Raw genomic sequence first — 15,800 nt, 5'->3', positions numbered from 1 at the left:
TTATTACAAGGATACAAAAGGAAAAGGAATTTGTTGCAAAGTGAATTATCTATACATTCAGATTATAAATTGAAAACATGGAAGCAAATGAAGAAGAACTCCGAGGTCTCAGTAAACAACTGCAGGCTACGATCCAAGAAAAGGAAAACCTGGAAAAGCAGATAGACTTGGAAAAACAGCAATTTTACAAGTGTAATGTGCGATAATTACTATTCTTTAACAAGACGATTTTAGTCTTACAAGTGATGTGGATGAAATCAATGTAATTGAGGTAATGCAACTACACGAAAACATGACAAAATGAGGGAGGAATAGCAGTTTGCGGCATTATCTAATGAACGCATTAAGCATTCACCAGGAATTGCAACTACAGAGTGATGCTAATAGAGAAATGCAGGCTGAACTAGATTGTCTAAAGAAGAGAACAGGACATACTTGGTTGGAACACAAGCAGTCTAGCAGGTGGCGGTAATGCACTGAAAACTGGTTGCCAACCGCAATAAAACAAAAAAGTATATCAAGAAGCAGCCGACTACACTGGTTGCAGGAAAGGCAATGTGATCAATTAATATTCCAGCTGCAGTACTGACAACCTGCACTCCACAACTCACTGAAACTCCAGCCCATAAGTTCCAGGACAACTACAACTAGAATCCACCTGATATTGTGTGCAATTACCCAGCTACAGTATGTCCTGTATACAAAAGCAGGATAAATCCATTCCAGCTAATCATTGCCATTTCAATCACCAGCACGGAAATGGAGAATATCATCGTCAATGTTATCAAGCAACACCTTGCTTTTCAAACAATGTTCTCTCCTTAGGTGATCCCTGGGGATTACAGATGACTCACCTTGCCTCCAGCTGCAAGGAACATGTCTGGTTTGAATTTTTTTTACTAATGGACATTGCACATCAGCTTTCACACAAATTTAATTGTGTGAGGTCTTTGTCCAATTCAAAAAGGGCCAGGATGAATGAAGATTAAGACTCACATGCATGGACACACACCTGGATGCATTGACCACATGGACACACATCTGGACATACTGTCCACATTGGCACACACCTGGATGCACTGGCCACCTGGGCACACACTTGGATGTACTGACCACCTGGACGTACTGACCACATGGACACACACCTGGATGCACTGACCACATTGGCACACACCTGGATGCACTGACCACATTGGCACACACCTGGATGCACTGTCATGGTCCGGATCGGGGTCTCTTTAAATTTTCTTTGTTTATGTTACATTCCGGACTGTTGACTCCCTGTTTCCCTTTGGTTCCCTGTTTTCCCGTGTCCCTTGGCCTTGGTGATTAGAGGCAATTTACTCTCGGCTGAGCTAGTAGTTTATAGTCTCTGGCTTTCAGCTGTTCGGCGCGGGAGCGTTTGCAAAGTTACCAAGGTACAGCGTGCCAATGTCATCTGGCCGGAGCAAGCTAGTCTCCGCCTGAAGCGAGTGCTGGTAATTCGCCTTTCCTCACCAGAGCAACCCTGTCAAGTTACCCCGCCAAAGCGAGCCTGCAAAGTTTCCTCACTGAGGTGGATCCGTCAGTTAACCCGCCGGAGGGAATCAAGAACCGCTGTCGACTGTTCCCGGGCCGAGTTGAGAGCTCACCACTACCTGGCGGCATCCATGTACCGGGTCAAGTCCCGGTCCTGGCGGCATCCAAGTTCCGAGTCAAGTCCTGGCCCTGGCGGTCTGTGATTCCTGTCCTACCCACCGTCTGTATCCCTTCTCTGCCCCTCTCGCCTCTAGCCCTCGTCTGCAGCCCTCGCCTGCACCTCGGTCTAGTTCTATCGCCGGAGCTAGATAGGTACTGTCTGGTGTTCTTTCGTGTTGGTCTTTTATTGTCCTCGCCTCCCTGGGGTAAGCCTGGCCATCTTGCCATTGCCCCGTGGGGGTCATGTCTTGTCGTGTCTTGTCCTCGCCTCCATGGGGTAAGTCAGGCCGTCTTGCCGTTGCCCCGCAAGGGGGGGGGGTGTTCATGAGTCCCAGCCCTATGTCCTGTACCCAAGGAGGGGTCCCGGCTCTCTGTTCTGTGTGAGAGTCCCGGCCCTATGTCCTGTACCCAAGGAGGGGTCCTGACTATGTGTTCTGTGTATGTGTCCACGGTTCCATGTACCTGCTCTCCTGAGACCGAGGCTCTGTTTTTCCATGTTCCTCCTCTCCCTAGCCCATGTCATGTCCTTGCCTGGTTCTGGGGTCCGAGCCCGAGGCAAGACCCAGGTACTGGGTCCTTGCCCAGTCTCTGGCTCGGAGTCCATACTGTAGCCTCTTCATGTCTCCTCTAGTTTTGGGATCCGATTCCGAGTCCAAGCCCAGTCCCTTGTCCCAGCCTAGTCGTAGCCCTGAGTCCTTGTCCAGTCGCTATCCCTGCTCCTGCCTTGCTCTCCTGGTATCCAACAATAAATTAAATTTGATTAACCTCTCAAGATGTGTCATGCATTTGGGTCCACCCTGGCTCCCACTGCCCCACCTGTGTCACATGCACTGGCCACCTAGTCACACACTTGGATGTACTGACCACCTGGATGTACTCACCACATGGACACATACCTGGATGTACCGACCACATGGGCACACAGCTAGGTATACTGACCACATTGGCACACACCTGGATGCACTGACCACATTGACACACATCTGGATGCACTGACCTCCTGGATGTACTGACCACATGGACACGTACCTAGATGTACTGACCACATACGGACAGCGATGTAGGCACCCAATCTTGTTCACACTGTTATGCTTGCCCCCTCTCTCACACTAGATCTTCTCCCTTAAACCTTTCATTCTTCTAACCCCTTTCCTCAATCTCCTATGCTGGGTCCTCTTTCTCCTATAGTCTCTGACAACCACTTTGATCCCTCCCTTTCAGCTTAATATTTGTTTTTTCCCCCCTCTTCACCCTTGAGTCACTGATGCTCAGTGAGAGTTTCACTAGGGCCTCATCTTAACATTGGTCTGACTACAGACCAAAGATCTGAATTCTGATGGTGAGCTGAGAGTGACCACCTTTGACAGCAAGCCAGCATATGGCACCAAGAAACCCAAGGAACTGAAACCAATGGGCTCCACAGTCCAACATCACAGAAAGGAAGAAGGTCATGGTACTTGGAGGTCATTATTACAGCCCAGGACAACACTGAATTAGGAGAAGTTCTGTAGGTCAGTGACCATATGCCCAACCACATTCAACTGTTGAATGAATTGGGTGAATTGACAGACTGGGCATGGCAATGTGATGCTTTCCATGCCATACAAAAGAGATGTATATAACTATATAACAATTACAGAATGGAAACAGGCCATCGCGGCCCTTCTAGCCTGGCTGAACTCTTACTTTCACCTAGTCCCACTGACCTGCACTCAGCCCATAACCCTCCATTCCTTTCCTGTCCATATAGCTGTCCAATATCGAACCTGCCTCAACTACTTCTGCTGGAAGCTCGTTCCACACAGCTACCACTCTCTGAGTAAAGAAGTTTCCCCTCCTTACCCCTAAACTCTCATAACTCTCAACAACTCTCAAACTTTCAACTCTCACATGTAGTGCGAGGTACATGCCTCATCTCTGCACGAATAGTTTCAATGTTGCCACTCCCAGATCTAATTAACATTGTTCAGGACTTGTGTATTAATCTACAACCCTGCACTCCATCCGCCGCTCTAACGACATTCCGCTCTCACCCACGCAGATTCCCCAAGATTTGCCTTAAAGCTCTGGAACGATCGAGTGAAAGGTGCACCAGGGAAATCAGTAACCATTGCCACACGCACCTGATACGTTTGACAGCGACTCCGGTTGAAGTGAAACAACGCGACTTGTATTTGGCGCCGTTTCTGCGCAATGCAGTCCGACTCTTGGAGCCCGCATCGTGCGCGCCTGGACTGTAACCACCGACAACGACAGTTCGTAGAGCTTTTAGATCCGAAACGTTTTCACAGCTCTCTCCCTCGCTGCATGAGGGTTATCAATTTGAGTTCTCTCCTGCAAGCAGCGAAGCAGGGGCTGGGTTGCACAAGAAACCAGCGTCATAAAATTCATAGTGAGGAATGTGGAAATTTCTGGCCACCAAGATGAGAAGGTTTCCTTGGATCTCCAACGTGGCTTTTTACAGCTGCGTCTTCGCGGCGGGGGATCTGGCTCAGCAGAATCTCTCAAAAAAGGCGAAAGTGGACTTTAAACAAACACGAAATGTCACCACTCTGGCGTTGACCTTTCACGGCCATTTCTTCTACCTGTGGATGAAGACCATTGAGAGCGTGTTTCCCGGCGCCACGGCGGGCGTCGTTCTGCGGAAGCTGGCGTGTGACCAGCTGATCGGCACTCCCGCCGGTATCAGTGCCTTCTACATAGGTAGGTGTCTCCGTCTCATGCCAGGGCACAGGATGCCCACTCTGGGCGAGGGTCGCCGTCACACACTGAGCACAGACCGACGGACACGCTCGACTTCTGCCGGACCTGCGGGCACCTTAATTAGACGGAACGTTAAAACGCTCACCGAGCCATCTGAATTCGGATACCCACGAAACGGCAGATGGCGGGATCTGGAGCGACGCACAAGGTGCTGGGAGAAGTTGACGAGTCAGGCAGCATCTGGGGGTGGGGAATGGACAGCGAGCGTTTCGGTTGAGGTCCAGATGAAGGGTCTCCACCCGAAGCGTCGACTGTCCATTTCCTTCCATCTGAATTAGGGTCGTTTTTGAAAAGTAATGACCTTGACAGATATAATTTCTAACATTCCTCCCTAACATTGGTAAAATGCAACTAACTGACAGCGTAACCTAGAATCTTTATTCCCCCTCCTTTCCGTATTTTGAGGCCGTTTGTCATTTCCTTCTTGTTCTATCTCCGGGTATAATTTTCGATGAAGTGGAGGTGCGATATCAACATTGCTTTGCCGCTTAATATTGTGGCGGTGGAGTCCAGTCGTGAACAGGCAAGAAATTCTATGAAGCCTTTTCCTAATTGACCGCAGTTGGTAACCCCAGTGTACAAAGTAGGTTTGGATTACCGTGCTGTTACTTTTGAAAACAGATCTGGTAAATCATTTAAATGTCTGTTAACGTTAACACCAAAAGTAGAACAAATGGCAACAAAGACGAGTGGGCGCAATGTTAGTTATTATAATTACGACAGGGGCCAAGGAACTGGTCGCATCAGTTGCCTGCTTTAATTTACTTTTATTCTACATCCCACTCCCAATCTAATTTCGGGTTCTTTTCCACCTACACGATTACAGCAGCTCATCTCAACCTTGGGGATTCAACACCTCAGGGACATACAGCCCACTAAGTCTGCGACCATCTGGCACTCAACTACACTAAGTCCCGCCTCATTCTCTCTCCACTCCCTTCAGTGACCCTTCTCCCGCTTCTACCGCTCGTCTGCGCACGGGGTGGGGTGGGGGCAATTATCCCGACGCGGCCACCACTATTTTGGTGAAACCCGACGTAAATTGGGGGGCAGCTCTGTCGAGCACCTCCTGCCCATCCATCAAAAGCGGAATTTCCCGGTGGTCAACCATGCTAATTCCTGGCCCTATTCCCGCTCTGACCATGTTGGTCCATGGCCTGCTCTTTTGCCACGATGAGGCCACTCTCAGGGTTGAGAAGCAATCTCACATATTGGGCTTAGGCAGCCTCCAACTTGATAGCATGAACATCAGTTTCTCCTTATAGTAATTATTTTTTTCTCATCCCCTTCCCTCCTTTATTCCCCACTCTGGCCTCTTACCTGTTCTTACCTGGCTATCTCCTCTCCCGACGCCCCTCCCTCGTCTCCTTCTCCCGTGGGCCACTCTCCTCTCCTAACAGATTCCTTCTTCTCCAGCCCTCTACTTGTCCCACCCACTGGATTCACCCATCACCTTCTCCTTTATCCTCCTTCCTCTCCACCCACATTTTTATGGTGGCGTCTTCCCTCTTCTTGTCCAGTCCTGACAAAGGGTCTCAGCCCAAGTTGTTGACTGTTTCTTCATTTTCACAGATGTGTGGCTGCCAGCCTGGGGTCAATGGACCCCTTGTTAACAGTCCTGGTCCATGGCATAAAAAGGTTGGGAATCTCTGCCATAGATGTTGCCTGTGTTACAAGGGGGGTGTAGATGAGCGGACCAAAATGCAAGACTCAAACACTGAAGTACTAGGAACAGGACTACGTTTATCAAGAAAGCAAGACAAGTAAGGAAGAGATGATGCTGGACATTGACACAGGCCCTGGACGAGACTAGGATTCAGGGCCTGGGCTAGGACTTGGACTAGAAACACAGGACCCAGACAGGGAACTAGGAATGAGGAGCCTCGACTAGGAACACAGAACTCCAGAACCAGAGCCTGGACAAGTACCCAGAACCTGCGTCTTGGTTGGGACTCAGAACCAGAACCCGGGTCTAGGCTGAGACTCAGGACTAGGATCTTGGCAAAGACAGGACATGGCTACAGGACAGGACGAGGTACTCCAGCACAGGATGAGGAATCTCCAGCACTGGGCTGGGTGAGGAACTCCTGGGCTGGACAAGGAGTCAGAACTAGATGAGGACACAAAGCTCAGATTTGGACAGGGCTGGAACACGGCACCAGGACTTGGTCCTGGAACACAGGAACATAGAGCCTTGGAGGTGGACTGGATGCTCAGAGCCTTGGACGAGGTACTCCAGGGCAGGCTGAGGCTCTTGGACTCAGCTTGGTTAGGCTCTCAGGTACAGAGCCGGAACTCCTCCTTGGGACGCAGGGCCAGGGACCCTTTCTCGGACGCAGGGCCGGGGACCCTTGCCGAGGGACTCCTGGACTGGATGAGAACATGGCACCTGGAAATTGGAACACAGAACACAGAGCCAGGACCCCTCCTTGGGAACAGGACCTAGGGCCAGGACTCTTCTTTGACACAGACACTAAACACAGAGACACAAAGAGATAGTTCCTTATCTTGGCATGACAAGCCTCCAGTCTCACTCCAGCAGTTGAACTTGCCAGGGATGCAGGCAAGGGTTCAGAGGGAAGGGGAAGGAAACAGTCCACCCAGGAATCCTTGGTTTGAGAGGTATTTATGTGCTAGCCCAAAATGAGAATCAGGTGTCTCAATTAAGGCACCCAATGGAACAAGGGAAAACAGGAAAACCTGGAATAAGGAATCGACAGACCGGACCGTGAACCGGAATGCGGACTTCACGGACCGGACCATAACATCCTGACCTGCTGAGTTCTTCCAGCATTTTGTGTCTGTTGCTCCAGCCAATTAATCTGCCAGCTTTGGGATGTGGAAGGAAACTGAGGCACCAGGAGGAAACCTACAGGGCCACATGGAGCAACACACACAAATTGCTGGTGAATGCAGCAGGCCAGGCAGCATCTATAGGAAGAGGTACAGTCGACATTTCGGGCCAAGACCCTTCGTCAGGACTAACTGAAAGAAGAGATAGTAAGAGATTTGAAAGTGGGAGGGGGAGGGGGAGGGGGAGATCCGAAATGGTAGGAGAAGACAGGAGGGGGAGGGATGGAGCCAAGAGCTGGAAAGTTGATGGGCAAAAAGGATACAGAGCTGGAGAAGGGAGAGGATCATGGGATGGGAGGCCTAGGGAGAAAGAAAGGGGGAGAGGAGCATCAGAGGAAGATGGAGAGCAGGCAAGGAGTAATTGTGAGAGAGACAGAGAGAGAAAAAAAGGAAAAGATAATAAATAACAAGCAAATAAATAGATAAATAAGGGATGGGGTAAGAACGGGAGGAGGGGCATAACGGAAGTTGGAGAAGTCAATGTTCATGCCATCAGGATGAAGGCTCCCCAGACGGAATATAAGGTGTTGTTCCTCCAACCTGAGTGTGGCTTCATCTTTACAGTAGAGGAGGCCGTGGATAGACATGTCAGAATGGGAATGGGATGTGGAGTTGAAATGTGTGGCCACTGAGAGATCCTGCTTTCTCTGGCGGACAGAGCATAGGTGTTCAGCGAAATGGTCTCCCAGTCTGCGTCAGGTCTTGCCAATATATAGAAGGCCACATCGGGAGCACCGGACACAGTACATCACCCCAGCCGACTCACAGGTGAAGTGTTGCCTCACCTGGAAGGACTGTCTGGGGCCCTGAATGGTGGTAAGGGAGGAAGTGTAAGGGCATGTTTAGCACTTGTTCTGCTTACAAGCATAAGTGCCGGGAGGGAGATCGGTGGGAAGGGATGGGGGCGGGGGGAACAAATGGACAAGGGAGTCACATTCCTGGAGTCCACAGACGTTGACTGTAAGGTTGTCGTTGTGACACAACTTAACCAGCTGATCTATCTTGCCTCCTTGTCACAATCTGAAATTCTGCCAAAAATAGTTGTGTATCAGCAAATTTATGGAATGCATTTGAGCTGTGCCTAGCCACGCAATGGTGGGTGTAGAGGGGGTACAGCAGAGGGCTAATCGCACATATCTGAGGTACACCACTGCTGATTGTCAGCAAAGAAGAGATATTATGTCCAACCCACACAGACTGTGGTCTGCTGGTGAGGAAGTCAAGGATCCAGTTGTAGAGGGAGGGACAGAGGCCCAGGTTTTGAATCTCTTAACCATTTACAGAATCTCACATTTGCTCCCAGCACCCCTTCCCCCTCCTTAGCCTAAGACATGTTTATTTCTGAAAATTTTCTTCTTCTGATGAGAGTTTGTCCACCCCGTACCCTTTTCCACAAATGTTCTCAGAGTACCTCAGCAAAAACAAACAGCTAGAGGAACTAATTGATCTTGTGGGGTCAAGGAGTTTAGAGTCCAGACCCTACAGCAGCACAGAGAACATAGAAGAGTACAGCAGAGCAGACTCCAGAGCTGTGGCCTGTAGCCATTGGCCTCACTCACCTCAGCGCTGAACTGACTTCACGGCTGTGGACTAACTTTGGGGACTCTGCAGTTCATATCTGTGTATTATTCGTTTTTTTATTGTTTGCATGATTTGGGTTCTTTTTTTGCACATGGGATGTTTGTCAGTCTTTGTTGCGTGTGGTTTTTCATGGATTCTGTTGCATTTCTTTGTTTTGTAGCTGCCTGCAAGAATTTGAATCTCTGGGTTGTATACAGTATACATACTTTGATAATAAATTAACTTTGAACTTTGAGCTTTGAACAGACGAACACACAATGTCTGTGCCTATCATGATGCCAATGGAGACTGATCCACCTGCACGTGGTTCATATTCTTCCATTCCTTTCATCTGTAAATTCACCAGTGACACAACTGTTGTCAGCAGAATCTCAGATGGTAACGAGTAGGCACACAGGAGTGAGAGGCGTCGGCTGGGTGAGTGGTGTCACAACAACAACCTTGCACTCAACATCAGTAAGAACAAGGAATTCATTGTGGACCTCACAAAGGGGATGTCAAGGGAACACAATCTTTATTGATCGACCACCAATGGAAAGATTGAGCAGTTTCAAGTTGCTGAGTGTCAGTATCACAGAACATCTATCCTGGGCCCAACATATCGATGCAATTATGAAGAAGGAATGCTGAGAGCTATATTTCATTAGGAGCTTGAGGAGATTTGACATGTCACCAAAGATATTCTACCAATGTACTGTTGAGAGCATTCTGATTGATTGCATCACTATCTGATGTGGAGGGATTACTGCACAGGATCGGAAAAAGCTGCAAAGGGTTATAGATTCAGCTAGCTCTATTATGGGCTCTGGTCTCTGCACCATTGAGAACATCTTCAAAAGGTGATGCCTCGAAAGACGGCATCTAATATTAAGGACTCCCATCATCCTCTTTGCATTACTACAATCAAAGAGGAGGTACAGGTGCCTGAAGACACACACACAATGTTTTTGGAACAGCTTCTTCCCCTCTGCCGTCAGATTTCTGAATGGACAATTAACACTACCTCACTATTTGCTTTCTTTTTGTACTACACACACACACACACAGAAAATATTTAGTGGCCACTTTATTAAGTACACCTCAGTTGATGCAAATATCAGTCAGCAAATTATGTGGCAGCACTTCATTTGCATAAAAGTATGAGGTTCAATAGGTCAAGAGGTTCAATTATTGTCAGACCAAACATCAGCATTGTATAGAAATGTATCTAAGTGATTTTGACTGTAGAATGATTGTTGGTGCCAGATGGGGTGGTTTGAGTATCTAAGAAGCTGCTGATCTCCTGGGATTTTCATGCATAGCAGTCTCTAGAGTTTACTGAGAATGGTTAAAAGGACTATAAAAAAATCCAACAGTTTTGAAAATAAAAGTGCTCATTTCTGGTGCTTTCAAACACCAGTGATACAGTCTACCTTTCCCACTTCATTATTGGCCAGCTGGTGGTGCAATGGCATAAGCACCGGATTCCGGAGCGAAGGCTACTGACTTCGAATCCAAGTCCGGCCCCCCCCCCCCGCCAAGCACGCTGCACGCTTCCCATCCGTGCCGGGTTGAGCGTCGAGCTAGCCACTCGGCCTCATAAAAAAAAAAGGGTCGAGTCAGGAACGTTCATATCATGACCCGGTTAATCCAAAAGGAGACCAGTCCTGACACCACGTGCCAGACAAGAATGGCTGACTGTCTGGTGCAACACGATGAAAAAAAACTAAAAACCTCATTATTGATGTGATACTTGTTATCTTTCTCAGAAACACTGAACATTCCTGGCTTACTTTTGAGACGGTCAGCTTTAGAGAGTTCTGTGGGTGAAAACGCCTTGTTCATGAGAAAGGTCAGTGGAGAATGGCCTGACTGGTTCAAGCTGACAGTAAGGTGATAGAGACTCAAATAACCACACGTTACAACAGTGGTGTGCAGAAGAGCATCTCTGAATGCACAACGTGCGGAACCTTGAAGTGGATGGGCTACAGCAGTAGGAGATCACAAACATACACTCAGTAGCCACATTATTAGGTGTAGGAGGTACAGTACAGTTAATGTATTGCACTGTATTGCTGCCGCTAAACAACAAATTTAATGCATATGTCAATGATAATAAACTTGATTCTGATTCTGTTCCTGTATCTGTCTAAATGAACACCACTATGGTGTACAGAGGAGAGAACCACTGATTTCAAATTTCATTTCAGCCTCCAGCATGTATAATATTTTGTCTTTGTATTATCCAGCAGAAGTGACAATTTCTTAAAACAATAAGACGGAGTATGTAATCTGTTTATAGAATTGTTCTTTGAACTTGCCTTCCCATATTTTTGCTCAGGTATGAGTATTCTGGAAGGGAAACATGATATCTTTGCAGACTGGAAGAAAAAGTTTTGGAGCACGGAAAAGGTAAGGGAAAAAAGCCTGATAGTATGTGTGTCCATTAAACAGATCTTCATGTGTGCTTATTGGAATTTGAGTGGGGGAGGGAAATATTTAAATAAAATTAGAATATGTTCTCCAAGAGGAGATGTTATTTCAATGTTATTTAAACTTGATTTAGGCAATAAAAACATTTTGGCTGCACATATCTTTTTATGAGAGTTTATTTTAACCCAGGTTACTAATTTTCTTCGCATTTCTCCTCTCCTCTGTGTGCTGCCTGTCATCATCAGTACATGGATTGACGGGTAGATCTTACTTCAAACCTGCGGCTACCATTGCAAAATTGCTTGCCTTTGAACACAACTGCAGAGTGCAACAGTTTTACATATCAAATAGCCAATTGCTGCACCCTGATCAACCACACTGATATCAAATGGTTTAAAATGCTCATTTGATGTGACTTGCATGAAATCCTCTCACACTGAAGTAGATCTGAATCTGAGGGCTGAAGCCCGCTTTTGTGTTCATTTAAGGACTATTGCTGGAGAGTGCCAGGTATCATTCTAATGACAATGCCCACATCAAAGATCAAGGTGTCATTATAATGACCACAAACATAAGAGATTCTGCAGATGCTGGAACACATACAAAATGCTGGAGGAACTCAGCAGGCCAGGCAGCATCTATGGAGAGCAATAAACAATCAGGTCCTGATGAAGGGTCTTGACCCAAAACGTTGATTGTTTGTTTATTCCTCTCCGTAGAAACTGCCCAAACTGCTGAGTTCCTCTTGTGTTTTGTGTATTGTTATGACATTGATATTACTGATCACTTCTACACCATTCCTGTGAATTTTCCGATGGTCCCTGATAATCTGTCCAACTGCCCCACCCCAAACGATCGTGTCCCAGAAGCAACTCCATCACTAAACAATTGAATCCACACCCTCATTTCACTAACACAACCGCCTCTCACCTTTTCCACCATAGATCCTCTCCACATCCTTTACCTCCAATTTCCTCTCAATCTCCTTTCTCCAAGACATCCTGGAAGAGAGAAAAGAACTTAATGCAAGATTACTAATGGTTCTGTTCATGATAGAATATGGTAATCCCTGTGCAGCACCACTTTAACTTGCGTTTTGCGTACTGAAATTTTCCTAGGCCATTGCATGGCGATCAAAAATGGGAAATACTTCATTTAATTCCCAAACATTTATACGTCACTAAAATAATCTCAGTTGATGTTGTGAGATTATTCTGTCATTTTGCTTAAATATATTTTTCTGCATTAATATTTAATAAACATTTCCACAGTGTCATCTATTTTTAAAGTCTAGAATAGTTCAATGAATATTATAAGGTAAATTGAAGTCTATTGTTTGTACAGTTCTTGAAAATTTGCCATAGATTACCAAGTTCAAACTCAAAATAATTTTATTATCCAAGTATATATATGTTACCATATACTATCTTGAGATTCACTTTCTTGCAGGCATTTATGGAGAAAAAGAAATACAATAGAATTTACAAATAGAACAGACAAAGACTGAAAAACACCGAAGTACATTAGGAAGGCAAACTGTGTAAGTAAATACAATACTGAGAAAATGAGTTGTAAAGTGTCATTGAAGGTGAGTCTGTAGGTTGTGGAATCAGTTCAGAGTAGTGGTGAATGAAGTTATTACTGTGGTTTCAAGAGCCTGATGGTTGTAGGGTAATAACTATTACTAAACCTGCTGGTGTGGAACCTAAGGCTTCATTTATATGAGTGGAGTGCAGCTCAGAATTAATTAACGTTGTCATTTTCAAAAAAAAAGTCTATCAATTGCTATTATCTAAGAAATCTGATGAGGTCATAAGATTGAATCATAGAAATTATAAATAATATGGATATAAATTGTTATTTCTTAAGTCATTCTTCAAACCATTTCTTTGCTTTTTAGGTTGCAGTGATATTTTGGCCAATGGTGCAGGTATGTTATTATTGCAATCATGAATTGAATATTAATTTCCTACTTTTCTGTTTATCTAACTAATTATAATGAATCCATGTTTCCATACAGATAATCAGCTACAGCGTGGTGCCAGTATTCCTCCGAATGGCTTATTTTGGTTGCTGGGGTTTTGTATGGATTATTTTCATCTCCCACTTACGGCAGAATATTGACAGTCCATCATTTGAAAGTCAATGACTCAATACAAGTGAAAATCTGAGTTTTAGAATAAATAGAAGATTTAAAAAAAATAAATTAAGTAGGATGATATTTTGCCCCAAGTTAAGGCTGATCTATTACCATGTATAAAGTGGCATTCTTGGTGGCATGAATACATTGTGTTATTTAAAATTTGATTACTATTTTCAACATGTTTAACAGTGAATGCAAACAATGCTTGACCAGTTATTCAAACTCAGATTTAATTACCTTTATTAATGCTGGAATTTCTGAATTGGTATGTGGTATGTGCATTTTATAATTAAAAAATACATGATCACACTGGTGGTGAAAAAGTTGCACAAATCACAGAGACAGGTTTTATTGTAATGTAGATACAGGGAAAGCAAAGTGATAAGTTCTTTGAGGGAAGATCAATAGGTCCAAATGTTTTATGTAAACTTGGATTCAAACTTTCAGTGATAGAAAAATATGTAATGGCACAATACTCATGGTGATATTAATTGTTTTACCCTACAGTTGGACAGATGTCATTACATTCTAACCTTCTAGTGTAGGGTTACTCTAAATATTAGGTGTGGGCATAAAACACAGCATATTGTTTCATAAACAACAGGAATTCTGCAGATGCTGGAAATTCAAGCAACATACATCAAAGTTGCTGGTGAACGCAGCAGGCCAAGCAGCATCTATAGGAAGAGGCGCAGTCGACGTTTCAGGCCAAGACCCTTCGTCAGGACTAACTGAAGGAAGAGTGAGTAAGGGATTTGAAAGCTGGAGGGGGAGGGGGAGATGCAAAATGATAGGAGAAGACAGGAGGGGGAGGGATAGAGCCGAGAGCTGGACAGGTGATAGGCAAAAGGGGATACGAGAGGATCATGGGACAGGAGGCCTAGGGAGAAAGACGGGGGGGGGTGACCCAGAGGATGGGCAAGAGGTATATTCAGAGGGACAGAGGGAGAAAAAGGAGAGTGAGAGAAAGAATGTGTGCATAAAAAGGAGTAACAGCTGGGGTACGAGGGGGAGGTGGGGCCTAGCGGAAGTTAGAGAAGTCAATGTTCATGCCATCAGGTTGGAGGCTACCCAGACGGAATATAAGGTGTTGTTCCTCCAACCTGAGTGTGGCTTCATCTTTACAGTAGAGGAGGCCGTGGATAGACATGTCAGAATGGGAATGGGATGTGGAATTAAAATGTGTGGCCACTGGGAGATCCTGCTTTCTCTGGCGGACAGAGTGTAGATGTTCAGCAAAGCGGTCTCCCAGTCTGCGTCGGGTCTCACCAATATATAAAAGGCCACATCGGGAGCACCGGACGCAGTATATCACCCCAGTCGACTCACAGGTGAAGTGATGCCTCACCTGGAAGGACTGTTTGGGGCCCTGAATGGTGGTAAGGGAGGAAGTGTAAGGGCATGTGTAGCACTTGTTCCGCTTACACGGATAAGTGCCAGGAGGGAGATCAGTGGGGAGGGATGGGGGGGACGAATGGACAAGGGAGTTGTGTAGGGAGCGATCCCTGCGGAATGCAGAGAGAGGGGGGAGGGAAAGATGTGCTTAGTGGTGGGATCCCGTTGGAGGTGGCGGAAGTTACGGAGAATAATATGTTGGACCCGGAGGCTGGTGGGGTGGTAGGTGAGGACCAGGGGAACCCTATTCCTAGTGGGGTGGTGGGAGGATGGAGTGAGAGCAGATGTACGTGAAATGGAGGAGATGCGTTTAAGAGCAGAGTTGATAGTGGAGGAAGGGAAGCCCCTTTCTTTAAAAAATGAAGACATCTCCCTCGTCCTAGAATGAAAAGCCTCATCCTGAGAGCAGATGCGGCGGAGACGGAGGAATTGCGAGAAGGGGATGGCGTTTTTGCAAGAGACAGGGTGAGAAGAGGAATAGTCCAGATAGCTGTGAGAGTCAGTAGGCTTATAGTAGATATCAGTGGATAAGCTGTCTCCAGAGACAGAGACAGAAAGATCTAGAAAGGGGAGGGAGGTGTCGGAAATAGACCAGGTAAACTTGAGGGCAGGGTGAAAGTTGGAGGCAAAGTTAATAAAGTCAACGAGTTCTGCATGCGTGCAGGAAGCAGCGCCAATGCAGTCGTCGATATAGCGAAGGAAAAGTGGGGGACAGATACCAGAATAGGCACGGAACATAGATTGTTCCACAAACCCAACAAAAAGGCAGGCATAGCTAGGACCCATACGGGTGCCCATAGCTACACCTTTAGTTTGGAGGAAATGGGAGGAGCAAAAGGAGAAATTATTAAGAGTAAGGACTAATTCCGCTAGACGGAGCAGAGTGGTGGTAGAGGGGAACTGATTAGGTCTGGAATCCAAAAAGAAGTGTAGAGCTTTGAGACCTTCCTGATGGGGGATGGAAGTATATAAGGAC

The 15,800-nt window shown here is 46.2% G+C and overlaps 1 protein-coding gene across 1 annotated transcript in view; it reads left to right on the top strand.

Moving 5' to 3' along the window:
• The first annotated feature begins 3,830 nt into the window (after nt 1-3,830).
• The window catches only part of LOC134352028 (bMERB domain-containing protein 1-like), a 122,704-nt gene continuing 110,734 nt past the window's right edge, over nt 3,831-15,800 (top strand). Inside the window, exon 1 of the mRNA XM_063059087.1 lies at nt 3,831-4,380. Within this exon, the coding sequence (XP_062915157.1) occupies nt 4,077-4,380 (304 nt within the window). The 5' untranslated portion in view covers nt 3,831-4,076. The remainder of the gene's footprint in view (nt 4,381-15,800) is intronic.

The sequence above is a fragment of the Mobula hypostoma genome, chromosome 9, assembly GCF_963921235.1.
Source record: "Mobula hypostoma chromosome 9, sMobHyp1.1, whole genome shotgun sequence".
Lineage (NCBI taxonomy): Eukaryota > Metazoa > Chordata > Chondrichthyes > Myliobatiformes > Myliobatidae > Mobula > Mobula hypostoma.
The sequence above is the reverse complement of the archived record's forward strand: the minus strand, read 5'-3'. Positions and strand labels throughout refer to the sequence as shown.